Consider the following 25,275-nt stretch of genomic DNA (forward strand, 5'->3'; position numbering starts at 1 on the left):
CCATTGTCTATACAATGCAACTTCTAATGTATTGAGTGCCCTTCATGATTTATCAGCTGTTAAACTTTAATCTTGGAAATGCTTCACATTGTGTAGGATTGTAGTACTCCGAATTGTTTTAGAGAATAGGCCTCCCGTAGCTCTAATGTGTAACCGATATCACTTCGTTTGCTGTTATCAAATGTACACATTTGTCCTTGGCTGTTAGCCTTTGTCTGCACTTGCCGTCTTGCTTGCCTTAAAACCTGATACAACGATTTCATCCTCAAAGTTGATTACAAAATGCATTTATGCATCAAAGATTTGCAAATTCAATACTTTTTAATTTCAGAACTTGAGTGCCCCCAAACTGAGAGCATCCAGTACGCCATTTACAATCATTCATACACCAAGAAGTCAAGAAGAAGTTGGCAAAGAATGCAAGACACAACATCCGATATACAAATACAAGGCACACCTTAATGACCTCAGTGTTTAGAAGAACGAGACTACAAAGTACCAAAGAGGATAGGCCAACAAAAGAAGAATGCCAAGCGTGTTTGATAACCCATTAGCCTTTGTGAATGATTTCTTGAAGCCGCCAGAAGCTCTTACATGTTCTTGTAACAGATAACACCCAATCACCAAGCACACTGCTGCCCCAAGTGCAGTGCCCCGCACTGTTTCCGCAAGCAAACTAGGAGCCACTACTATTATCAGAATAATGGCACCTGGCAATTCCAGCCAATCTACAGTAGCAACAAACAAGTCTTAGTCATAAACTCATACGAGTAATAAAGAAACAAACAAGACCTGTTCTAGCAAGCCAAAATCATCTACTCAACAGACAACAAGAGAATCTTAGTATCTAGGCACTTGAAATTCAAGTCTTGAATAACCAAACGTCACTCAAATTAACATTGCCTTGCATGAAGGGAAATTGGGTTGAATACCAAAGGCTTAGATGTATACCAGGGAATTGACGTGGGAAGAAAACGCGCAGTACAACTGTTATGAAAGCAACCCACATTCCAATCTCTCCCCTGCATTACAATCCAAAAGCAGTAGGGCATATCAGATATAACAATGTGGAACATAACCGGAAGTTTAGTGGGATTCATCGTAACTTCACCTTAGGAACATAAACGGAAGCAATGGAAGACTGAAAAAGATGTACGGCACTAAGAGTCCAGTAAGAATATTTGTCTTCCAATTTGTGTGGTCCAATATGAGCAAGTATCTGCAACAGGAATAAGAGAGTGAGGATGTTCAATATCCATCTTTTAACTGCTTTGCAGCTCAAAACAGCTAGACCATTAGGAAAAGATGATGCAGGTGATATGATTATGCCATTACTTCCAGATTCTCAACAACAAACAATTCTATATGCTTCAATGGTTGAATCATGATGTGCCAGGAGTCTCTTGAACCTGACCAATTTGTCTGCCCTTTTATTACATTACAATGCCTACTACATATCATCCATATGCTTCTTTGATGACCAAATTATAAATCATCAGTGGTAAATAAGTAATGAACTAAATAACACAGTATGCCTGACTAGAGTTAAGATCATAAAATTTTTGATAAACAATTGACAGGAAATCCATCAAACATGGGTTTTTGGTTGAGATTGTTCTACTACATCTAAACCACAACTCTCTGAGATCACATGTACAAATCTTAATAAAATAGAGTGAAATTTCAACACGACAACGGAAGTAGTGGCCTTCAAACCCAAAGTGAATCTACGTGTTCAACATATTAATAATCAACAACTTCTTGAATAAAACGTATTAAAAATCAATAGTATAGAGGAAATGATGCAGCATCAGCCCAATGACAGCAGTCGAGAAATTTAAAAAATTGACAACAAGATGAGTAGATAAACCCATTTTAATCAACTCCACAGTTGAGCACATAAGAAAAACAGCCATCACAATTCTGGAGAGAGTAAGAATACAAACATAGCAGCAATAGAAGCAAGCCATTGAAAGAAAAGAGTGCCGACACCCAAACTGCCAAGCTTGATGGTGTGAGAAGCAAGCTTCTTTACATTATTATTCATCTGATCATTTGAAGTTGCATCTTCCGTCTTCATCCTTAGAAACTCCACCTGCTTCATTTTTTTTTCTTGATCCAAGAAGAGATAATAAACTGTAGATCTAGCTTATTTGGGAGTTTATGTACTAATAAATTAAATCATTGTGATCTGTGGGTATCATGTGAAATGGTCTCATCCTGCTGAGTCAACTAGCTACACACCTGTACAGACACGAATGCACCATTAATCCATTTTATTTATTCCCACCTAGAGATTAAGTTTAATTTATTCTGAGGATTCATTCCTTTCTCCAATAATTGTCAAGAAAAATCACTTGTGCTAAGATATTATTCCCTCCATCTTCTCTATTGATCCCCATTTTTTCAATGTCCTCTCACAAAAATTGGGAATGAGGCCAAATGAAAAAGATGGATGGAGTATTATTAAACTAACAACAGTTGAATTGTCCCTATATTATTTTGGTCATGCCACGTATCAGTAGAGTTAATACAAGGCAAAGTTAAGGACGGTCATGACATGAACCATTTTACAAATAACTTAAGAATAGTCCGCTAGTAACTTGGCAGGAGTAAGCTACTTTACGAGCAATTGTGTTAGAAAACATTGAGGCTGCCGACATCGGCTCCTATACATCTCAATATCTCATAACCAACTTGTTTTGTGCAGGTGTCAATTTGTCCAAAAGCTGTTCAATCAATTGCGCCTCTATCTTATGACCATCTTGAGTTACACTTTCGAGGTAGTCACCAACGACTAGGTTGTTACGGTAGATGTGTACTCCAAGTGAACCCCTACCTTGGGAGATGTTTGAGAATGGCGTGATACCACAACCTTTATATACCCTATTATGCTTCATAGCAATTTTCAAATGATTCTGACACAATTCTCTCATTAAGTTGTAATGAGTGTGTATTACAACCTTGAACTAAAGTCATGAACCCCTAGTCCCTTACCTTTGGGGATGTCTTAGAATGAGGTGAGAGTGTGAGACACTAGTGTACTATACCGACAATTTTTCAAATTATTGTCGCACAATGTTTGTTTACCCATATGTTTCTTGATAATTTTCAATTGATTTCAACATTTTGCCCCAGAAGCCGTCATGAGTGTGCATTATAACTTTCAAGTTCGGTCACAAAGCTCTGTTTGAGTGAAGTGTCTAAAAATGTTAAATTTTTCATCAGCAACCTGGTTGTCTTATCTGTTTGGAACTCCAGAGTCATGTGAATTATGTAGACTAGTCTTAGAATCAGTGGTGCGCAAAAGTGAATCCAAAATGCATTGGAGGTATCCGTGACGGATTAATGGTTCAATACATAGCAGGGATCTATTTGAAACACTCCTACAGTCCTACCCCTCACAAACTAGAAGTAAATACTAATGCCACATCATACTTGTGACATTGTTTATGTAGCAGACACAAAAAAGCACATAGCGTTAGCAGTGGCTAATTTAATTTAATGACAAGTGTTGCAAGCTTCATTTCAAAACGTGAACTGAAGAGAAAAGAGGATGCATCAGAATACCTGATACATCTTGTCTGCCGAGGGCATCACTCCTTGTAATGATCTCAACTCTCAAATCAATTGAGTTTCTATTTCCTCGGATGAAAAAAAAAGATGGCTAGAAGGACATCATGTTTGAGCAGCCTTTCCACTATCCCTAATGGCATCAATCAAAGAATTATAGGTCGTGTGATCTGGAGTGATACCCGTATCTACCATTTCTTTTAGGAGCTCTTCAGCACGGGCGCCTTGTTTGTTTTTACACAAGCCTTTAATTAGGGAATTGTAAGTAAGAAGAGTGGGATTAAAACCAATGCCAGTCATCTCATCCCGAACCTTAAGTGCATCTTTCACGTCACCTCTCTTGCTATACCCTGTAATAAGAGTGTTGTAGCTAACATGATCTGGCACAATCCCCCTTTCCTTCATCTTGTCAAGAAGTTTGCGAGCCTCTTCAACCTCACCCTCCCTGCACAGGCCTTGCATTAGGGTGTTGAATGTAACTTCGTCAGGAGAAATTTTTCTTCTGTCCATCTCTGTCAAGATAGAAAAGGCACGTTCGACACCCCCGTTGGCACAGTGAGCGTTAATCAGAGTGTTGAACATGACAAGGTCTGGCATGACAACACCATCCTTGGTTATCTTGTCAAACAAAGCAGCTGCCTCTTCCATTCTCTTAGATTTCCCCAAGACATATATAAGAGAGGTGTAAGTAACCTTTGTAGGGCGGATGCCTTTTGTTGACATCTCATCATAGAGCTGAAAAGCCTTTTTGGCATTCCCGGTCTGACAGTAGCCATTGATGAGAATGTTATACGTAATGGAATCAGGCTGTATACCCTTGTCTCCCATCTCCTTGATGAGATTATCAGCATCATCATCCTTGCCCTCCATAAAGAGCTGGTGTATCAACATATTATAAGTGGACAATGTGGGGAGAATACCACTCTGAAGCATCTCATCCCTTTTAAGAAAGGCCTTGTCTAACTGGCCGGCATTACAGAAGCCGGAAATAAAAGCATTGTAAGTGACAGCGGTAGGCTTCAAACCAGTTTGAAGCATTTTATCGAAAACGAGGAGAGCATCATCAAGCATGCCTTCCTTTAAGAGGGCACTAATAATAGAATTATAAGTATATGAATCAGGATAAATACCCCTGCGCTTCATCTCAGCAAGAATCTTAAGAGCACGGTGAATCTTACCCCAAGAGCAAAAGCCATGAACAATGGTATTAAAAGTGACAAGATTAGGGTTACAGTCAGCCAATTCCATAAACCCTAGAAAATCCAAAGCCTTTTTTAACTTACCCTCTTTACAAAGCACATTAATCATGATATTAAAAGTGTGAGTATTAGAGGTAATGTTCAACCTAAACATGTCGGCGTACAAAACCCAGGCCATCTGAGTAGAATTGAATTTAAGAAACAAAGAGAGCATATGGTTACAAGTTTCAATCTTGGGCAACATACCTTGAGCTTTCATCATGTTAAAACAATTGAAAGCCTGTCGGGGGTTTTTAATCAGACATAAACCCCTGATCCAATAATCAAAGCAGAGGGTAGAATCGTCATTGAGTTGATGGCGGGCATGTTGTAAATTGCGGAAGACATCGGCGGAGGAGGCGGGATTAGAAGTAGAAAGAAGGCGTTGAACGAGATTGAGAGCGGGTTTAGGGGAATTGAGGCGGGAAAGGATGACGAGGGCGAGGGAAGAAGAGTGAGCATCGAGAAGAGGAGGAGGAATAAGTTGGAGGAAGTTGGAAAGGTTGAGAGGTTGAGAATGGAGATTGAGGAGAGATTGGGAAATAAGAGAAGGGGTTAGAGTTGGTATAAGAGGTTTGATGAGATGCCATTCTGAGTTTTTGATTAATGTTTCAAGGGAACTACTGCTACTGCTACTGGTGAATGGTGCAGATGCAGAGAAGGAAGACAGAGATGACAACTTTAAATGGCGCCTGGAAATGCACAAGACCTTCATTATCATGGCGGAATGGAGGAAGCACAGAATGAATGAGGGGTTTCTATACTATCGTCGATGGATTGATTAATGACACTTGAACATCTAGGTTATGTACTCATGTTGTTGCCTCATTTCAGTCATTGGGTTCAATTTAGGACACAAATTCTTATTATAGACGGATACTATCCGTCTATACGTATAGACGGATACCATTTTCCCTCACAAAATATCCATTTTGCCATAAAGTAGGAAGCACATGGGGGTGTCCCACCTTGTCCCCCTACCCATTTTATTAGAGATCTTTACCCGTCTGTTCGCCCCACCCGTCTATACCAAGACCTATTGAATTTAGGGTCACCTTATGGAAAATCAATCTGATTTCCAAACTCGTCCCATTTCACTCGCTATTACTTTCTGTTCCGGGTGTAATTCCGGAGCAGGTATAGTTACCACCCGTGGCTTGTTGAATGATGTCTTGAGCTGGATTCTCCTTTGGTCTTAATCGTTCCTCTCGGCCTCTCCTGCAACAATGAACGAACTGAGGGCTTGGCTTTGTGCCAAGCTACTCACTCCGACGCTCAAGTCAGTAAACTTAAGGGGTAAGTTGTTACTTGGCTGAATGTATATTGTAGAGAGATAAGGAAGATATTACCAGATGAATAGTGTATTTAGGTTTAGTTGTGGATTAGTTGGATCCCTTCCTCAATGAAGGTTGAGGAGTATTTATAGACTTTCACCTTTTGTCACGTAGTGGCCAAGTGGCCAAGTGGCTAGCGGTGGAAAGGCGATCTACCCCTCGGCCGAGGGACTTATGGCGGGCGGCGGGCCCCTGTTGACTCACCGAGGGGTCTTGGATATGAGTACGCGGGTATGTGTCCCATTTGGCGAGGTTGTCATCCGAGACCAGTGGCCGACCGGCCGATGGGTCGATCGGCTAGGTGTCTAAGTCGTTGACTTCTTTGTGGATATCTTTGACCTTGCTCAATATGTTGACTTGGTCGGCGGTGCAGAATATGCCCCATTAATTTGCCCCGGCGTAGTCATGCCGTGGTATGGGCTCCGATGTACGTTTGAGCGTATATTCTGCGTAAGTAATTTGCGGAAAATTTTCTGCATCGGCTTCTTCTGCGGCGGCTTCTTTTACCTCGGCCTGGTCTTTTCTTAGGCCGTACCATATCCCCCCTCCGCATGGATGCGTAAAGGGCATCCGATGTGGAAAAGAAAGTGTATTTGGCCGAGACCGGGGTTGAGTGTCGGTTGTTTTTGATTGCCCCGGCGCTACTTAGCTTGGTTGACCATGTGGCGGCGGAGAACGGATGCTTGGGAATTTGTTGAGGAAGGTGAATAGGCGAAGAGATACGAATGGGCGTGTTGAAGACGCTTGGTCAGTCCTTTGCATTGCATTGATTGACGTTCGATTGTTGCAACGATTGACATCCGTGGTTGCATGTCCGACACGTGTCTGCACGTTGATTGGTTGACGCTTCATGGGTGTTCTCGATTGGTCCTTCTTCATGGGCTTTTCCTATAAATAGGCGGTTATCCCGTGAAATTGGCCACCAATTTCATTCTCCAAAATTTTCCTCTCTAAACTTTCAAGGGTTTCATTGTCTTCTAATTTTCGAGTTGTTACTCTCGTGGTGTTTTTCTTCAAGGTAAACAAACTTTCCAATTTCTTAACTCTTAAGTTATTATTGTAAACATGTCTTCTCGCGATGCGGGCCTAGCAAACCGACGCGGGGGTTCCCCGTCGCGCCTTGATGAGGAGGAGAAGTTGGACGCCCTCCCGGTAAGGCCAGGGGGCCCTAGGTCTCCTTCTCCCGAAGTCGATCCTCGAATTTTGGAGGAATGGGAGGATGACTCTGATGTCGATGATGACGCAGACGATTTTGGTGATGATTTGAAGAGGCTCGTCCCCAAAGAGGTGAGGCGGTACGTTATGGATCACGGTGGCGTCTGCAAGGTACGCGTTGACCGAGCTTGGACCCATAAGTTGGCGGTTGTTCGGTGAGAAATTTTTCGAGGGTCATTTCTTCTTTGGCGGGGATACAAGATTGTTATCCCGAGGAGGGCCAGGCCGTCTGTTGCCCTCCGCCGGGCCATACCGGCGTATATATGCGACACTTGGAGTACGGGCTCCGGTTTCCGCTGAATGAGTACGTCATGGCCATCATTAAAGCTATGAACGTCATTTGTGGCCCAACCGCATCCGTTGGCCATGAGGACGATAGTCGGCTTTGTGTGGCTTTGTCTCTTCAAGGGGGAGGCCCCGACGGTAAATTTATTCCGCCGGCTTCACTATCTCCAGCCGTCAATCTCTGGCCGCGTCGGTTGGTACAGTGTGCACACGGAGAGAGGTTATGTCTCTGTTGACAAACTTACTTCTTGCAAAGACTGGAGAGATCGGTGGGTGTATGTTAAGGTCTTGGGATGACTATCCGCCGCCCTCTCCTATCGGCACCAAGTGAATTTGCGGTGTGAGACTAAGGCGGAGCATGACAGATGGGTCAGCCGGAAGAAGCTTAAAATGGATGCCAGCAAGGTCCTTCTTAAGGAGGACGAGAAGCTGGCGATGAGGCTTTTTGAGGTGGACGAGAGTGGGCTGCCGAAAAGATGGATCCCCTCAACGCAGATCATTCTTCAGGATGAGCCGCTTTGCCATGTCGGCCTCATACCGGCCCTAGCGCAGGGTGAGTGGGGTCGGTGTGAGGCCCATCACCGTTCTCATTGTGTCTTGAACTTTGGTTTATTTCTTCTACTTAACTCTTGCTTTGTCTCTTTCGCAGGCCACTTTGGACCGGACCTGTCTGAGGACATCCTCCGGAGAATGGGGCTGCACAAAGATAAAACTGTTGCTAACTTGCATCCCAAGGCTCTAGCCCATGACCGCAGGACGTCGCCGAATGATCTTATGGATCGGCGGTGAAAAGCTTGAATGTGGTGGAGGCCCAGGCGAGGGTTGTAAGTAACATGCCGCGCCGCACGCGAAAAACAAAGCCTTCGGCGGTGATGGCGTCGACATCGGCTCCGCCTTCCATCCCCCATGTTCAGAAGGAGGCGGTGGAGATCGTTTATATCTCCAATGGGGATGACTCCGATGAAGAGGAGGGGTCGCCCCTTGTCCGTAAAAGAAAGCAGACAGCCTTTACCGCTGCCGTTGCTTCTGCCGCTGACGAGGAAATGCGCCCTTCGGCCAAGAAGGCCAAGCACGATATTGATCTATCCTGTGGCTCAGACTTAGCCGGTTCCTTAGGCGCTGCCGGTGACAGGCTCTCCGGCATGTCTGTGTATGTTGATACTGATGCTTACTTTAAATTTTGTAGATCAGCCGCAGTCGTCCGCCGCTCTTGTTGGGCAGCAAGTGGAGGGGAATTCTGTGCAGGCTGGTGATCAAGACGTCACCGTGAACTCTTTGTCCCTAAGGCTTCCTCTCCCGGCCTACTGGCCGGTGATCAAAATGTCACCACTGTCTCTTCATCCTGAAGGCTTCCTCTCCCCCTACGGGCCGGTGATCAAAATGTCACCTTGTTTCCTCATCCCGAAGGTTTCCGTCTCCCGACTTATAGAGGAAGGCACGGAGCGATCAAGGAGTGGCGAGGTGGAACGATCTTACCGATGCTCGTATCGTAGAGCAGGAGAAAGCCGTGGCTCAATCCGCTTTTGAGCTTAATGCCACTAAGAAGGTGGCCGCGAAGGCGAAGCTGGATCTTCTCAATGAGCGAGAGGCTTAGGGAGATGCCGAGAAGGCGCTCTTTCTTTGAAAGAAAACTCGGGCGGCAGACGCCGAAAAGGAGGTCCTTCTTTGAGAGAGCCAAGGCCGAGGCGCGGCAGCTAAGCCGCGAAGTCGCTTTGGAGAAGTGTAAACTTGTTCGAGGCACGCCGACCTCTACCTCCAGCAGAGGAACGAATCCAGGGACCTATTTAAGGCCCGGGCGGAGGTGATTCGGAGCAAAGAGGCCGTCACCAGGCAAAAGGAGAAGGACATTGAGATGCTCCAAACCGTCATGCTCCCTAACATGTGTCTTTGAATTCCGGATTTGGCCGAAGGAGCCGCCGGGGAAGTGATTGGGGAGCTCTTCCCTCTTGATGGTTCCTTTCCGTGGGGCAGATATGACGAGCTGCTTGATGACAAGCTTGAAGCCAAGGAGAAGGCCGTGGCGGAGAAGGCCAAGGAGGCGGTGAGGGCGAAGATAGAGAGGGAGGCGGCCGCGGAGAAGGCAGCTCTTGCTGAGAAGGCTAAAGCGGCCAAGGAGGAAGCCGAGTGGGCAAGGGCATTTGAGGGCCGCCGAGGCCGCCAAGCCGAGGGCGCTAAGGAACCGCTATTTGGGTTACCCATCGAAGGAGAGTCTGCTTCTTTGCCGCGACGATGGCGAGCAACAACGGACATAGGGAGATGATATCTGTAACCTTTTGTCTTTTGGCTTATCCTTGTAATTTCTTGTAATTCGTTGAACATTTTTAATAAGAGTTCATTTCTTCTGCCTCCGGCCTGGCCGAGGTTTTTACCTCACTTCTTTTTCTTGCGCTAGTATTTGAGCGTCTCAATTGTACTTTAGCGTCTATGTCTTCGTCTGGGTTGTCTCCTTACGTTATTAATTGAGTGTCTCTTTTGTTTCCGCCTCGGCTTGGCCGAGGCGGTCTAGAGTGCGTATCTCAATTGTGTTAACGTTTCTGAGGTATTTTGAACGCTGCGAGTATCACTGCGCTGGTCGTTACCATCGAGGTGTCTCCGCTTCCGGTGGTGATTGCCGCTCTTGTCGGTGTGTGACAAAGTGTGAGCCAAAGATCGCTTCTTGTTATTGATCGCCGTGGCGTCTACCACTTGGAGTGATGCGACGGCGTCAAACCTCTTGGGGTGACTGCCGTGGCGTCTACTACTTGGGGTGATTGCGACGGCGCCTATTTCTTCACGGAGCTGCCGTGGCGTCTACCACTTGGAGTGCTGCGACGGCGTCGAACCTCTTGGGGTGATTTGCCGTGGCGTCTACTACTTGGGGTGCTGCGACGGCGCCTATTTCTTCATGGAGGCTGCCGTGGCGTCTACCACTTGGAGTGACTGCGACGGCGTCAAACCTCTTGGGGTGACTGTCGTGGCGTCTACTACTTGGGGTGACTGCGACGGCGCCTATTTCTTCATGGAGACTGCCGTGGCGTCTACCACTTGGAGTGACTGCGACGGCGTCAAACCTCTGGGGTGATCGCCGTGGCGTCTACTACTGGGGTGACTGCGACGGCGCCTATTTCTTCATGGAGACTCGCCGCTCTTGTCGGTATGACGGTGTGAGCCGACATCGCTATCGATAAAGACTACCGCTCTTGTCGGTATGACGAGTGTGAGTCAAGGTCTGCGCTTCCTAGTGACTAGGGGAAAAATGAACATTTTGATGGAAAACTTGGACGATTTTTCATTAGGTAAAAACATGCGTCGGGGTGCCCACAGCTGTTTTGGACACCTCCGCCGACCGCCGCTACATAGAGTATTCCCGAGATTACCAGCGTCCTAATGGCCTATCAAAGGCACACCGTCCTAGTCAGCCGCTAGTTACATCCATGAGGTCGCCCTCCTGTTGTAAGGATAGGCTTTTCCCTTTTTCTGATTTCTTTGCCACTTTGAGGGATTGCATGTTGCATCCTCTGGCGGCTATCTGGACGTTGACCACCTCGTCATTCTCGTCTTTGGAGACGAGCTTATGCGCTTCCCCCCGGTCCGAGACATACATCAGTGTTAGGGCCCGGATGGACATCACTGCGTCGGCCTCGCTCGGGGTGACTCGGCCTATGAGAACGTTGTAGGCGGACGAGCCGTCGATGACCACGAACTCAGCTAGGACATTTTTAGCCGCATTCTTTTCGCCGAATGTCACCGGGAGTCTGATTGATCCTAGTGGTACCAGGCCGGCCCCAGAGAAACTGTATAGTGGGTTGGTGCAGGGGCTCAAGTCCTTGACTTTCAGGCCGAGGCTGAGGAAGCATTCCCTGAACATGATGTTCGTGTACGCTTTGTGTCAATCGGGCACCTCTTGACTAGGTGGTTGGATATGTCCAAATTGACTACAAGTGGGTCATTTGTGAGGAGCGATGACTCCTTCGTAGTCCTTCCTTCCAATGGTTATATCGGGGATGTTGGAAGCAGGGATCGCTGTGTTGGGCACAAAGTTGATGGCCTGATATAGCTCGTTCAGGTGCCGTTTGTGCCCATGAGCGGACCCTCCGTTCTCGTTGCCTCCGATGACAACATGGATCACTCCTATCCGTTCGAAGACGGATTTCTTACCCGAACTGTCGGCGTCAGTCTTTTGGCCTTTGGCAACGTACTTGCCGAGGCTCCCCTTCCGGATCAGCTCTTCAATGGCATTCTTCAGATGCCGGCAGTCGTTGGTTAGATGGCCGGTGTGGCCGTGGTACTCACAAGATCTTGGCTCGTGTCACCGTCACTTTTTGGCTTGGGGGTCTCTCCCACTTCCCGGCCCTCGTTTTTGCTCAGGGCGAAGACCTCGGCGGCTGATACGACGAGAGGGGTTTTATCACTATACCGCCTCTGGTGGTACGTTCCCGAACTCCACCCGGCGCCTGTCGAGTCCTGTTTCCTGGCAGACTTGTCCGACCGTGACCTATTATTCTCACGGCGTCTTTCATCGGACCGTGACCCGTTGTTGTCACGGCGTCTTTCATCCGGTTTGTCCTCCCGGTGGCTCTTCTTTTCGGAGGGCTCGGCCTCGCTGGGGCCGACCCATGTCTTGTGATAGTCTTCTACCTTGATGGCCTGGTCGGCCATCCTCCTGGCGGCATCTAAGCTCAGGCCTCCGCACTTGATGAGCTCATTTTTTAAGTCTCCCCTCGGGAGGCCCTTCATCAGCGCGAAGGCCGCCAGTTCGGGATTAATTTCTCGAATCTGCTGGACCTTTCCATCGAACCTCTTCACGTAGCTTCGTAGAGACTCGCCCCCCTCCTGTTTGATAGTTAGGAGGTCCGATGTCTCCACGGCCCTTCTCTTGTTACAAGAGTACTGGGCTAGAAAGGCGTCTCTTAGGTCGGCGTAATAGTATACCGAGCCGTCGGGAAGCCCTTTGTACCAACTTTGAGCCATCCCATGCAAAGTTGTTGGGAAAACTCGGCACCAGACCTCATCGGGCTGCTCCCATACCGACATGTAAGACTCGAAAGCCTCAGCGTGGTCGGCTGGATCACTATCTCCTTTGTATGATAGGGGTGGCAACTTGAGCTTAGTCGGCACCTGGACTTCTAGGACGTAGGCGTTGAGGGGGCTGTCGACCACGTGTCGAACGACACGCGGCGATCGGCTCCTCGCATTCCTAATCCGGCTCCTCTCCTCGTAGCGGGAAGGACTCCTTCTTCGACTCGGGCTTCTTCTCCAACTCGCCGAGTCGGACTCCTCCGGTTCCTTTGGGGTAAGCCTCGTTCGTGTTGCGGGGACGCTGTCCTCCCATGAGTGCGGGAAGGACTTAGGTCTACCACGCCCACTTTGGGCTCCCGGCGACTTGGTCGGGTCGCTTCTCCCAGTGCTCCGTTCAAATTTCTCGGAGTCACATTTTGGGCCCTGGTCTCCTGGACGGTTTCCGCCGCTCTTGTCGGCGTGACAGTGTGAGCAGGCGTATTACTGATTAGGTCCAGGACCATTTTCAGTTTTGCTATGTCAACCACATGTCCCATGATGGTGACCTGGTTGGTCGGCGGCGTGTCCGGCATTATTGGCATCCCGAACTCCGGTTGGATTACTCCGCCGGTGGAGGGCCGCACGACTCGTAATTGTTGAAGGTATCATCCTGGTGGAATGTGGTTTCGTCGGTCACGACTGCGTCTTGTTGTTTCGACATCTTCTTAGCTTTTTGGGTGGGTTTTTGTGTGTTTTTTTTTTTTTTGTTTTGGGAATGAATGTGACTAGCTTCTAGTGTCTTTCCCCACAGACGGCGCCAATTGTTCCGGGTGTAATTCGGAGCGGGTATAGTTACCACCCGTGGCTTGTTGAATGATGTCTTGAGCTGGATTCTCCTTTGGTCTTAATCGTTCCTCTCGGCCTCTCCTGCAACAATGAACGAACTGAGGGCTTGGCTTTGTGCCAAGCGTACTCACTCCGACGCTCAAGTCAGTAAACTTAAGGGGTAAGTTGTTACTTGGCTGAATGTATATTGTAGAGAGATAAGGAAGATATTACCAGATGAATAGTGTATTTAGGTTTAGTTGTGGATTAGTTGGATCCCTTCCTCAATGAAGGTTGAGGAGTATTTATAGACTTTCACCTTTTGTCACGTAGTGGCCAAGTGGCCAAGTGGCTAGCAGGTGGAAAGACTGATCTACCCCTCGGCCGAGGGACTTATGGCAGGCCGGCGGGCCCTGTTGACTCACCGCCGAGGGGTCTTGGATATGAGTACGCGGGTATGTGTCCCTATTTGGCGAGGTTGTCATGCCGAGACCAGTGACCGCCGATGGGCTGCATCGGCTAGGCTGTCTAAGTCGTTGACTTGCTGTGGATATCTTTGACCTTGCTCAATATGTTGACTTGGTCAGCGGTGCAGAATATGCCCCATCACTTTCGTCCAATTTCATTCGAGCCCAAGCCTAAGTCCGAGCCCGAACCCGACCTCTTGAAATCAAGGGTGATGATTGGCTCATATGATATTTTACGAGCTCGAGCTTTGTTCGAGTACTGTTTTTCCGAGCATCATTTTAATTCTAACGCATTTTTTAAGTTAAAAATTCCAATTCAAACTAATATTTTTTCTGTTTATTAGCGTAAAATAACATCTCTTATGTTAATTTATCTTCTAGACTAACATTTTTAAATAATTTATAATAAAACTAATAATTTAAGTAAATATTATTAAATATTTCTTATGTTAATTTATCTTCTCAACTCATTTACAACCCTAACTGTACCAAAGATGTCTTAGCCTAGTGGTTAAGACGTAGGTATAGTAGGTAATAAGTCTCCGCTTCAATTTTTTTAAACAATTATAGTGTGTGTATATATTTTTTTCGGTTTCTTTATCACATACGGAGTACTTGGTAATAATTTCTTTACGGGCAATTGTTTATTATGAGCGGATATCCTTATCCCTTTTATAAGTCTCTTTTTAAACCACGGTCTAATTTCATGTTACAATCGTCCTTGTGTAAAAGTTGATAAGACCGTGTTATATAAAAACTGTATATATTGATTAAGGCAAATGTGTGTCATCTTCAACTGTGAAAGGGTGGAAGTTGACATGGCTGATTCTAGGTATGTGAATGAGAAGACTTGGACAATTTGGTATAAATATTTTACAGATTAATTGGAAGAGCATGAAACTATTACCCTCAGATGATCACTGTTTGTTTTCTGTTTTGTAGAAAATCAGTGTTTACAAGCAACATGCAAGATATAACACAAATTGCACTCCACTCGTGGTGGAAGGTCCACTAGTAAAAGTTGTGGTCTAATGTGGGATTCTTTTCTTAAAGAAGTATATGCAAAATCTATGCACCATCCACCATTTAGCATCCGTGTTTCCATTACACAAGAAATCAAACTCCTTTTTGTATGATGCAGATGTGTGTCTGTGTATATAAACATTGATCAGTTACTGCAGGACAACATAAATGACATGATACTAAAACCAGCCCTTACCAAAAATACCAAAGATTGAATAGAAATGGGAACTTTTCTGGGGCATTTTGTACCTGGTTTGGCCCTCATCACACTTGGTTTATGGCACACTATCAACACCATAAGATGTTATTACCTCAAAGGCCCTACCAATTTCGTGTCTAGATTTTGGTATCCATTTAACCATTCTGTTTTTAAGGTAAGAGAGCTGGAACTCATCCTCATCCTATTTTTCTCAATACTAGCAATCATCCTCCAAGTCTTTGACTACCCGTCTTTTCATTTAATATTCGAGCTTGACAACTTTGAGCATGCAACCATGTTTCTACACCTTGCTATCTTCACAGGATTTGCCTTGTGTGCAGAGTTCACTCATATCTCAGAGACTGTATCAGGTGTAATAGGAATGTTGGGTGCATCCGTCTTCTGTCAGGAACTATTTCTGCTCCACTTTCACTCGACTGACCATGTCGGGCTTGAAGGCTGCTATCACGGCCTGCTACAGCTCATTGTCTTAACATCTGTCATTTCGGCCTTAGCCACCACTTTCTTCCCTGCCAGTTTCCAGTCTGCACTCCTCCTTTCATTATCTGTTGTTTTTCAGGGGTGCTGGTTTGTGAACATGGGGTTTATGCTCTGGGTACCCAAGTTCACACCCCAGGGTTGCTTCGGTCAGAAAAATACAGTCGGTGGTGGTGAAATGGTTCATGGGGGCGCAGTAACTTGTGAGTCGCCTGAGGCTGATTTTAGGGCAAGAGCACTGGCTAATCTGCAATTCAGTTGGATACTCGCGGGAATCTTGGTGTTTACAGGACTTTCCTCCGTGATTCTCGCCAGAAAGCGTCCTGGGGTCCGCCAATTGACAGTATATGAGCAGCTTCAGAGTAGAACCTCAGATTCTGCGACAACAATCAGCTTTAAGCAACCTCTTGATGTTTAGATACTTGATATCCCGTTATCAGTGTATGAAATGTACCCTGAAGTTATACACCATCTTCGACAATTCTAATGCATCAGAAACAGTAAAGACTCAAGTAATTCAGAGCTTTGTATGCTTGTTGCTCAGTAAAAACAACTCACTATTCTAAGAAGCTTTAACACATCTTCAAACTTTAAAATAATTCACTTGTAAACGTTAATGTTTGACAAAGTAAAGTCGTCAGCTCTAAAAGCATTGTGTAGTTTCTTATGATGTTCACTTTCAGCTTGCTTTGACAAGTTTCTGTAGGTATAAATTTCAAAAAAGGGATGTACAAACAACCAAATTCTCGACACCAACCATTCCATGTATCCCGATTCCTGATTTAAGTAATTTTTTTGATTCAGAAGTACATCTCACAGAGCTTCTGCTTCAAAAGAGTATGATGCTTGATTTGATTCGCTTCCAATTTCCCTTACAATTTGGATGAATCTTCTCCTCGAAGTGGGTAGTCTTGAGACAGTCAAACAAAAGCCTTGCAGCCTGACAATGTTTTGGAAAATGACAAGTTAGCCTGTGTAATGTCCGAAATGAGAATACATCTTTTAAGTAAGCTTTTGTAGTTGATAGGACCAAGTTGGTCATTACCTTCTACTAATACCCTCCAACTGAGCCCTCCTGATCACTTGATCAGGAGGAATGCCGCCATTTTGCCAAGTAGCCATTCTCGTTATATCGCCACTATACAGACATAGTTTGTGGAGGTATAACTCTTCAGACTCGACCAAATTAAGGCTTCTCAGTTGTTCTTTCATAATGCTCATGGGCTCAAATAACCAATCAAACACTCTGCCTTCAGGCCTATTCACGCTCGTTATCTCAACGTTGTTGCCTAAAAGTAAAAATACAGAGAGGGCTTGGGGTCAATAGAGAGCAATGTTTTCCCAATCATAACAGAGAGATGGAATTTAGAAAGATGGCAATCAATCTCTTACTCATAACAAATCCATAAGAAGCACTATTAATAGAGCGGAGGAAGCAGTCGAGGAGTACATAAGCAGGAATTCCAATGTCGATTATCCTATTTTCTTTCATCTGTTGCCAAGCATTAAGGTCTGCAGATGTAATGGCACCCTTCCTAAGCAGCTCCTTCCCAACTTGTTCGCACCCTTTGAAGAAACTGTCCCATATCTGATCATTGTAACAGACTCTCAAATTAATGCTACTAGATACCTAAATATTTCACATGGACTGAATTTCATATCCACCACATACCAGCATGGCATTCAGTGCTCTCTTCTTTTCTGAAGCTGTCCTCAGAAGAGGCTCCTTATTGTAAACAGTGCCGAAATGTTCATGCAATCCTTTCACTGGCAGCAATGAACTGCTACTTGCTCGCTCTCTATATTTAGGTCTGGCTGCCCAAATATAAAATGATCACACTTTCGCTTGCAAGAACTTACTTAGTATGTAGCCACACATGATTCACCTAAACTTTAATTAATGTATAGTGCCTGTAATTTGTGAAACCAATTTATACGAAGCATCTTTTCAAGCAAAATATACCTGGGAAAGCAAGAACCTTCTCTTAAATATATGAGGTCGTTAGTGTACTCGTCGAAAATGGATACTGATGCTATGACATATAGCAATCCTTTCTTTGCAGAGTCTTCCTACGCATCAGAGGCAATCCAGAAAGGAAAACCAATTAGGACTAGAAACAGGAAATAATGTTCATATATATATACACTACCAAAAACAACCTCCTTTTCGTCCATATCATTCACTTATTTAATCACTCTCTTTAGTTAAGAGCGTGTCAACAGGATACCTGGTACGCAATGACAGCACCGTAGCACCCAAATCCAATGCTGGAAATAAATCCAGCAATAACAGCCAGAAGAACAGCAATTGGCCACAACAAAACTAGTAGCCCTGCGAAGGGAACACAAACAGTTTCAAGAAAGGGCCCCTCCCTCCCTATAAGATCTTGTCCCAGTCGATGCCATCCTTTGACTAGTAATATTGGAGACTTGTAAACAGTTATCAGCGGAATGAATATCACATCAACCGCAACTCCAAGAATAGCACACATTATGCAGCCTGGAATCTGCAGAACCCTGCACACACACACAACAACAAGTTTCTAGTCTTCTAGCTATATTGAACAGGAAATTTGGTAAAAATTCTGTGCCCATTAGCCTGCCTTGTGCAATTCATTGTGGAAGTGCAGGATTGCCTTATCAGTGGATAAGGATTGAATTTCAGGCTAGTAGCGGTTTTTATTACTACTTTATCAGTGGATAAGCAACTAATACAACTATTCTAGGATATTCTAGGAGTAGAAAGCAGCATACTTAAGCTCCATGGGATCCTCTCCTTTGGACTCGAGTAATCCATCCATTAGTGAAAAATATGAATGGAAGGAGAAATCTGCAAAATCTCGCACGATGGTGCATGCTCCCCAGATACTGCTCAAGGTGCCATCCTAAAATCAAGTATTCTCACTAACATTAGTGTACAGTTAGTTTGTGTGGGAAAGACAAATACGAGGCATCTTGTAACTCAAGCTTATCTCAAGTCTTTGGTAGGGATTCAAGTCAGATGTTTCATATCGGTGTTTTGGATATAGGTTTAATGGAAACAAGCGCAACTACAATACATTAAGTCATCATTCAATATTCTTTATAAGTGAGTAGGACATATTATGAAGCACTAATCCATCTCAGTTTTCAACCATACGGGAATCACGAGCAAAATAATAGCAGATGCAACCAAACAGAAATCAATCATTTGAGTTTGAGCTAATGATTAAGAATAGTACGTACCGTGATACATCCAAGCAACTTGACTGAAGTTGACGAGTCTTCCTTGCTTATTGCCTTGAAAGTTTCCATAACAGGCCAAGCGACAGCATAATAAACTGCCATTACCACAGTTCCCACCACCCCAACGACTGTCCACGCCAAAATGGGAATGGGAGATAGTAGAACTAATAGACATTTCATACATGGCCCAAATTTTTCAGTCCTGCAAACGTCCATAACATTAAATAAATCGCATCATGGAAATCTTATCTCCAATTAGCCAATCATGGTAAGTAGATTAATGGAGTAAAAGTCAACTACTATTATTAAAAATTGGATGATGGCAGCTGAAATAGTAAAGATTGATGAAGTAAGAGAAAAAGTTGGTTGTGTAAGATGGTGACCTGATAGTGCAGTAAATGCTGTAAAAAAAATGGCAAGGCCATAATCCAATAAGAATAGCAATGTTCCCAAAAGCGATGATTAAACAGACAAAGGGGCCAAAGAATGCAACTGCAAAGATGGGTTTCATAGATTAACAAACATACACAGCAGAAAGCAGGGATCTCAGAGAGAAAAAAAAGGAAGCTTACTCTTGAGAAGTCCAAGCAGAACAAGGATTGCAAAGACTGGGAGGAACAAGATGGCATAAGCAATGTACTTAAGGATTTCCATTGCTTGTGCCATTTTTGTGATATTGCTGCTGCAGCAGGAGACTTGCATACACAGAAATGCACTCTCGATAATTCAATTCATATTTTATTAGTCAATGGAAGTATAATTGAAAGGGCCTGGTAATAGACAGGTATGCATTTATGTAATATACTACCCCCACTACTCTGTATCATTGACAGCAGATTAGTTCTGGTTTATTTTAAGATGTAGGAGGGGTTTGCATTATACGTTCGGTTATCAGTATGGACTATATATTGTAGTTTATAGATAGATGACAAAAACTCGTGTCAGCAAGAGTTTTGAGGTTAACTGGTTGAGTACAGTCAGTATTCAGTAACATGTCATTTTAGGTTAACATATTCATTGACTATTCAGATTATATATCTAAATTTACTAGGATATTTTAAGAAATTAAGATGATGTAATAAAAGAGGGTACATAATAAAGAGAAAATATTCAGATTATCCAGACCTGTTGCTATCGTGACTGCAATCGTAAACTAATATGCGTAGGAGTTAGGACGAAAGAATTTAGAAAAAGTGGAGAGAAATAAACGAGGATGATATTGATCTGTATGCATGCAATAGGGAGGATGAGGTTGTTAGTTGTTATGGTGATTAGGAGATTTAGGAAGGAAAGGTGTGTGTGTAATCAGTAGACAAGGAGCTGCTGTGTAATTAATTACTAATTAGGCCATTAATCCGAAACCAGGAGTCGGCCAGTCCCACAGTTTGTTTACGTTCTTGAAAATATCTTAACCTTAGTCCTTATCCATAATAAAAGCTCTTTATATTTATCTTTTTTTTGTTTATTTATTCATCAAACTCCATCATTAATCATTATCCCAACCCCAACAGGCAACAACACACACACACACAAAACCTCCTTCCTTCCTTCCTTCCCTAATCAATCAATCAGTCAATTAATATATAGAAACATGATAGTTGGGACGCTCGGAATACCCAAATCACCTCTTTTCTTAGATCCCCATCATCATCATCATCATCATCATCATCATCATCCTACTGTTACTGATGCTAATACACTCAAGACCTACTCCATTACTTGTTGTTCTAAAAACCACGACTACAAGATACCCAAGCTTGAGCCTTTTAGCAGAACCAAGTTTGAAAGAGGTCTCCGGGATCCTCCTCTCATCGACAAGTCCCAGAACCAGCTTGCCGGTATACTCCTATCTTCTCTTTATCATCAATTAAATTAAATTAATGTTAATGTTAAATGTTAATTAATCATGGGCCCTTGCAGATTACTGCACCCTCCTTGAAGGCGAACCTTCATACAGCTGCTGGCAAGCCTATTTCGAGCTAAAGGACCTCCAGAAGGAGTATACTAAGGACCAACTCGAAAAGCTCATCATTGAAGCTGGGGGTGTCAAGTCCCTCATAGGCTGCCTTCATGGAGTCTCCGCCATTCACAAAGCAAACAAGTCTGCATCATCTCATTCTCAACAGAACCACAAACAGGAACCCCAACCCAAGGGCCATATCCCGGATGGACTCCCAAAGACAACTCAAGAACTCGAGGAAGAGGAGAATTCTAAAATGCCCGACTCTGCTTATACAAGGTTACTTAGGCTCAGGGGAACCCTACCTGCTTGGTACTCCCCCGCTCCCAATTAACAATAAGCTTCCCTATCTCTCTAGTCTGTACATATATATTATATACACATGTTAGTCCCAGGACACGGTTTTGTGATGCGGTTTTCCTATTTTGAATAAATTACTCTGCTTTCCACACTAGTAACTGAGCTTCCATTCAAAAAACAGACCAACCTGATAGATCCATCAAGCAGTGTTAACACATTCATTCAACTCAATTTATGTATAACTAGTTTTATAAAATTGTAATTCCTCCCTACTGTTTTACCAAAATTCGTGTTTGACGTCCTCCAAAATCACATTTCACTCTATATGCCTATGTTAAAATATCTTTTCTATCCACAGGGAGCGGCCGCCATCTTGTTTCATCTACCACTTCATTTGCAACTCCTATAGAGCTTTGTGCTTGCAACCTTTCCTGCTTAAATCTGCAACCAACAGAATGGATTAACATTAATCAACACATCACACTCCCAATTCAATTCAACAGCACAAACAGCATTATCATTATCCTCAACAGTCAAGGGACGGACCTTGTGGTCTGGGTATGTAAAACAGTACAAGGATGATAATTAAACTCAAAAATTGGTCCATGGAGTATCAAAGAGCTGAGATGACAAGTGAAAGAACAAAATGTTCTTTTTACCTCTTTCTCAATTGCATGTTACAGATGGCAAATAATAGTAACGATTAAATTTGCATCCCTTTACTTCACCCCTTCAATACATTATACATGTATTCAGTCGGACTACCTCTGCATTGCATTAGTGATTCTGCCGGACTAATACAAGTAACCATTCCATAAAATGAAAAAACATTTAACACTTGGAAGGATGCAGTTGTCAGTACCATTGCTGGTTTTTCCGGAACTCACTCAGCACAGGATATATATTCTCAAAGGCAAGGTAGGTCTCGTCCCTCACCTGCGCAAGGCATTACCAATAACAAACAATCCGTCTGCTGTCAGTACTCTTCCCACACCTACTACTTTCCTTTCACTATATAAATATACTCTATATGTAAGGAGACGATCTCACCTTAGCTCCAGTTAAAACAATTTTCCCTGACACAAATATAAGCAACACAATCTTTGGTTGCTTCATTCTATAGATCAGTCCAGGAAACAGTTCCGGCTCATACTGTATATCATGAACCAAAAGTAATACTGTAAAAAAGCAGCCAACAAAGTCATATTTTAGCAATGCCTAAAATAGACTCAATTACTTAGTACAGTAGTACTCCAATGCATAACATCAAACACGAAAGAATTCCAGTCTTCCATCAAATCCCAATAAATCACGTGGATCAGAAAACAAAACACTTTAACCCCATATGTATATTTGTATACTTCGTAAATCTATATAAGCTAAGGCAATACTGTCTGTAAAAAGATAAACAATTGAAATTCAATTTCCTCGTTCCTCATGCTAACTGTGAAATTGAAAACCTCGCAATAGGCGCAAAACTTCAGGTCTTAGCTGCACAGTGGTTGTGGTTGTCATGTAGCTACGTCCTAAATCCCTGCCATCCAAACACCAGTCTATGTGCTTGTAACTGTCTCTACTTAAGACCCGTCACTAGTTCGCAACCCCTCACGCCAGAACATAAAAGTTCCCAACAAAGAATAGGACGATTGTCCAAGCTCAGAGACAAATGCTTTGTCATTGGCATTATAAATTCAAAATTCTACTGCAAGAATCAATCAGGCAGAAACAATAAATTGTTAATACTCTGTTAACTTCTACCAGCTCCTTGTCACCCACATAAGGTAATCGAATAAATAGCTTAGGTTGTAGCAAGTCAGGTGAACATACACACACAGAGAGACTGAGATAGACCCAAAGAAAGTTATACGGGGGAGGCAGTGTCAAAGAAAGATGATTGGCACTTACACTAGAAAACTTGCTGTGGGAGCAGGCAAGCCCCTCAAGTCTGATGGGAAACTTAACATCACAAGATCCGACAATATTCTGGATCTTAAAATCCTACAAATAAAACAATGGGGAAGTTTGTAAGATTTGCGCATCATACTAATACACGCTGTTCTTCATACAGGGTAGGAAATGTGAAAATTTACAAGTGAAAACTATAAAGTACACTGAAACAAGGGAGGAATAAAACAGTGTAATTTTAGATACCTTGAATTTGGCAGGGAATCCCAGCTTTTGGATGATTCGTGCATACTAAGATGGAGAAGGATGTAAGGTCTTGGCTAGCAATGAAAAACCATAATAAACTAACAAAAAAAGCACAGTATAGACAAATACCCTTACCTTACGAGCTGCTAGTTTCGATTGGCTCTCACTTTTTGCTCCGGTACACACCTGCGTAGGAAAGGCAATTGCCGAAAGATAAGAATACACCACACACGCATGTAGTCGATGTAGGGACTAAATGTGAACCAAAGAACTGTTGAGTAGTTAGGTACATAGTTCACCACCAAATACTGTGAGTAAGAAGTTCGAGTTGAAGGGCGCAACTCAATCGTATCACAAATTGAGAATAAGATATAGGCTTACCATTTTGCCAGAAGCAAATATTAAGGCGGTGGTCTTGGGCTCCCTTATTCGCATAATTACAGCAGCAAAACGCTGCAGGCATAAATGGGATAAAAGTATCTTGATACTGGAGTTGCATATTATGACTACAGAAATAATTAGAGGGCAGTCTCACAATGGCATACCTTTGGATTGTATTCTGCATTGCGAGCTTGTAGTGCTATGGCTTTGAGTTCCAACTTGCAGTCCAAGTTCACAGTAGAAACAATATTCCTACAATGAGAAAGGAATAGCAAATGAGATTAAGAGACTGGACGTGGAAACGAAAATACTACTACAAAATATTTGAAGGGAGGCCTATCATATAATAATTGCATTAAATGTCAGTTTGAGACTTGATCTCAGAATTTGTGATGCAGTCTGATTTTGATTGTTGCAATATACAAGTGGCCTATACCGCCTCAAAACATGCTAGCAGGAACCTTCAAAAGCTTAATAACTTGGCACGATGAGTACGTATCACAATCGATATCAATACTGATGGGAGTATAAAGATGGTGTATCTCATGGGAATGGAGCTTGGTTAATAAAATATAGCAATAGCGACTTACTGAAGAGTAGGGACGATACCAGATGGATGTTTTGATAGGTCCACTGGCTGGCTACCTTCAAATCCTTGCTCTGCCATTTCAACTATATTAACCGCTTTCTATCCTCACCCACTTTCCTGTACAATCATACGACATGCCCATTACGCATGCATAAGGTAATATACAAAGTGGTGACACGGCTACGTCTATTTGTAATATATATATGACCCGATACGTGAAAACTGATGTTTTAGCAACTTGTTGTATAGTACTCAGTAGCCAAAACTCATTCCGATGAATGTTATGCGTCTTCTCCTTCCAACCTTTTCCTCTAACAAACATTTAAAATAATGTATACTGCTACTTGTGGTACAAGTTAATTAAAAAGCCATATTAATTTGAATCTCATTGATTCATACCATACATTGTCCGGTTGTCCCCAGTAACCAACAAAGATATCGAGCGGGATACACGGAAATAGGACAGAGAATCTACACTCATACCGGGTTCATCAAATACAGATCTATAGTAATTGTCATAACATTATAATTATACGAATAACTCAGGGTATGTAATTGCCATTTGATTCGGTTGTAGAATTCGCGTTTGCAGAAATTCGTAATGCCCAAAACTCCCTTCCAAATTGAAAATCAAATACATCGAAAAATCAAAGATAAATAAATAAGAATCGTAGATACCTCACGAAAACAAGTATAAATAAATTGGGCAAAATCAATCAATCAAATTGGGCGTGTCTGATTATACCGTGAATAATGTTGTTGGCAAAGGATGGAAAAGGAGTGCCCTAGAAAAGAGATATATAACGCTTAATATCACTTCTCAATTTATATCCACTCCATTGTATTTATAGTCATCGTATTATTCTTATTTCCTGTTTTTTTATTTATTTTTTAATAACCTCTTGATATATTACTCAAAATCTTTTTATTTATTTTTTGGTACATACTCAAAATCTTTTTATTATGTTTTCTTTTTCAACAACTAGTTGGAAATACGCGTGCAGTCATACCGCATCTAAATTTTCTTATTTGCAG

General features: G+C 43.3%; 6 protein-coding genes across 9 annotated transcripts; 2 read left to right on the forward strand and 4 right to left on the reverse strand.

The window, feature by feature from the left end:
* Positions 1–257: 257 nt before the first annotated feature.
* Positions 258–2,104, reverse strand: LOC141619789 (cold-regulated 413 plasma membrane protein 2-like). Its single transcript, XM_074436809.1, has 4 exons — positions 1,947–2,104; positions 1,112–1,219; positions 952–1,022; positions 258–728 (listed from the first exon to the last, which is right to left on the reverse strand). Exons 1-4 carry the CDS (start codon positions 2,102–2,104, stop codon positions 475–477), a joined length of 591 nt encoding a protein of 196 aa, XP_074292910.1. The 3' UTR covers positions 258–474.
* Positions 1,704–5,629, reverse strand: LOC141619788 (uncharacterized). Its single transcript, XM_074436808.1, has 2 exons — positions 3,571–5,629; positions 1,704–2,244 (listed from the first exon to the last, which is right to left on the reverse strand). Exon 1 carries the CDS (start codon positions 5,530–5,532, stop codon positions 3,679–3,681), a length of 1,854 nt encoding a protein of 617 aa, XP_074292909.1. The 5' UTR covers positions 5,533–5,629; the 3' UTR covers positions 1,704–2,244; positions 3,571–3,678.
* Positions 5,630–15,065: 9,436 nt separating this feature from the next.
* Positions 15,066–16,112, forward strand: LOC141619792 (uncharacterized). Its single transcript, XM_074436812.1, has one exon. The coding sequence runs from the start codon at positions 15,159–15,161 to the stop codon at positions 16,050–16,052; it is 894 nt and encodes a 297-aa protein (XP_074292913.1). The 5' UTR covers positions 15,066–15,158; the 3' UTR covers positions 16,053–16,112.
* A 104-nt stretch (positions 16,113–16,216) lies between these two features.
* On the reverse strand, positions 16,217–20,264 carry LOC141619790 (putative membrane protein At3g27390). Of its 2 annotated transcripts, XM_074436811.1 has the most exons (11): positions 19,985–20,264; positions 19,432–19,554; positions 19,243–19,351; positions 18,860–19,061; positions 18,389–18,519; positions 17,863–18,151; positions 17,598–17,704; positions 17,307–17,445; positions 17,027–17,222; positions 16,680–16,923; positions 16,217–16,574 (listed from the first exon to the last, which is right to left on the reverse strand). In XM_074436811.1, the coding sequence occupies exons 2-11, from the start codon at positions 19,523–19,525 to the stop codon at positions 16,448–16,450; spliced, it is 1,638 nt and encodes a 545-aa protein (XP_074292912.1). In that variant the 5' UTR covers positions 19,526–19,554; positions 19,985–20,264; the 3' UTR covers positions 16,217–16,447. The 2 variants fall into 2 exon arrangements, with proteins under 2 accessions (XP_074292912.1, XP_074292911.1); XM_074436810.1 differs by having other exon boundaries at positions 19,432–20,012.
* Positions 20,265–20,450: 186 nt separating this feature from the next.
* LOC141619793 (CCG-binding protein 1) lies at positions 20,451–21,402 on the forward strand. Its single transcript, XM_074436813.1, has 2 exons — positions 20,451–20,697; positions 20,780–21,402. The coding sequence occupies exons 1-2, from the start codon at positions 20,451–20,453 to the stop codon at positions 21,151–21,153; spliced, it is 621 nt and encodes a 206-aa protein (XP_074292914.1). The 3' UTR covers positions 21,154–21,402.
* Positions 21,317–25,061, reverse strand: LOC141619794 (TATA-box-binding protein-like). Of its 3 annotated transcripts, XM_074436816.1 has the most exons (10): positions 24,919–25,055; positions 24,242–24,357; positions 23,816–23,903; positions 23,652–23,723; positions 23,406–23,456; positions 23,271–23,315; positions 23,025–23,117; positions 22,170–22,271; positions 21,982–22,055; positions 21,317–21,560 (listed from the first exon to the last, which is right to left on the reverse strand). In XM_074436816.1, coding segments are annotated over exons 2-10 (603 nt in total). In that variant the 5' UTR covers positions 24,319–24,357; positions 24,919–25,055; the 3' UTR covers positions 21,317–21,559. The 3 variants fall into 3 exon arrangements, with proteins under 3 accessions (XP_074292917.1, XP_074292916.1, XP_074292915.1); XM_074436815.1 differs by lacking the exon at positions 21,317–21,560 and having other exon boundaries at positions 21,975–22,055; positions 24,986–25,061; XM_074436814.1 differs by lacking the exon at positions 21,317–21,560 and having other exon boundaries at positions 21,975–22,055.
* Between the last annotated feature and the right edge of the window lie 214 nt (positions 25,062–25,275).

This window comes from Silene latifolia, chromosome X (assembly GCF_048544455.1).
Source record: "Silene latifolia isolate original U9 population chromosome X, ASM4854445v1, whole genome shotgun sequence".
Classification (NCBI taxonomy): Eukaryota; Viridiplantae; Streptophyta; class Magnoliopsida; order Caryophyllales; family Caryophyllaceae; genus Silene; species Silene latifolia.

Excerpts from the sequence above, each read along its gene's own strand:
- LOC141619793 (XM_074436813.1), top strand. The coding sequence starts at position 20,451 with ATGATAGTTGGGACGCTCGGAATACCCAAATCACCTCTTTTCTTAGAT. Across the intron at positions 20,698-20,779 it reads GTCCCAGAACCAGCTTGCCG|ATTACTGCACCCTCCTTGAA; the intron begins GTATACTCCTAT and ends GGGCCCTTGCAG.
- LOC141619792 (XM_074436812.1), top strand. The coding sequence starts at position 15,159 with ATGGGAACTTTTCTGGGGCATTTTGTACCTGGTTTGGCCCTCATCACA.
- LOC141619789 (XM_074436809.1), bottom strand. The coding sequence starts at position 2,104 with ATGAAGCAGGTGGAGTTTCTAAGGATGAAGACGGAAGATGCAACTTCA. Across the intron at positions 1,023-1,111 it reads CTTCCGTTTATGTTCCTAAG|GGGAGAGATTGGAATGTGGG; the intron begins GTGAAGTTACGA and ends ATTGTAATGCAG. Across the intron at positions 729-951 it reads CTTCCCACGTCAATTCCCTG|ATTGGCTGGAATTGCCAGGT; the intron begins GTATACATCTAA and ends TTGCTACTGTAG.
- LOC141619790 (XM_074436810.1), bottom strand. The coding sequence starts at position 19,561 with ATGCAAGTCTCCTGCTGCAGCAGCAATATCACAAAAATGGCACAAGCA. Across the intron at positions 18,152-18,388 it reads GAGGATCCCATGGAGCTTAA|GGTTCTGCAGATTCCAGGCT; the intron begins GTATGCTGCTTT and ends GTGTGTGTGCAG. Across the intron at positions 17,705-17,862 it reads GTGCTGTCATTGCGTACCAG|GAAGACTCTGCAAAGAAAGG; the intron begins GTATCCTGTTGA and ends TCTGATGCGTAG.
- LOC141619794 (XM_074436815.1), bottom strand. The coding sequence starts at position 24,318 with ATGGCAGAGCAAGGATTTGAAGGTAGCCAGCCAGTGGACCTATCAAAA. Across the intron at positions 23,904-24,241 it reads GGTATCGTCCCTACTCTTCA|GAATATTGTTTCTACTGTGA; the intron begins GTAAGTCGCTAT and ends TTCTCATTGTAG. Across the intron at positions 22,272-23,024 it reads CCCACAGCAAGTTTTCTAGT|TATGAGCCGGAACTGTTTCC; the intron begins GTAAGTGCCAAT and ends CATGATATACAG.
- LOC141619788 (XM_074436808.1), bottom strand. The coding sequence starts at position 5,532 with ATGATAATGAAGGTCTTGTGCATTTCCAGGCGCCATTTAAAGTTGTCA.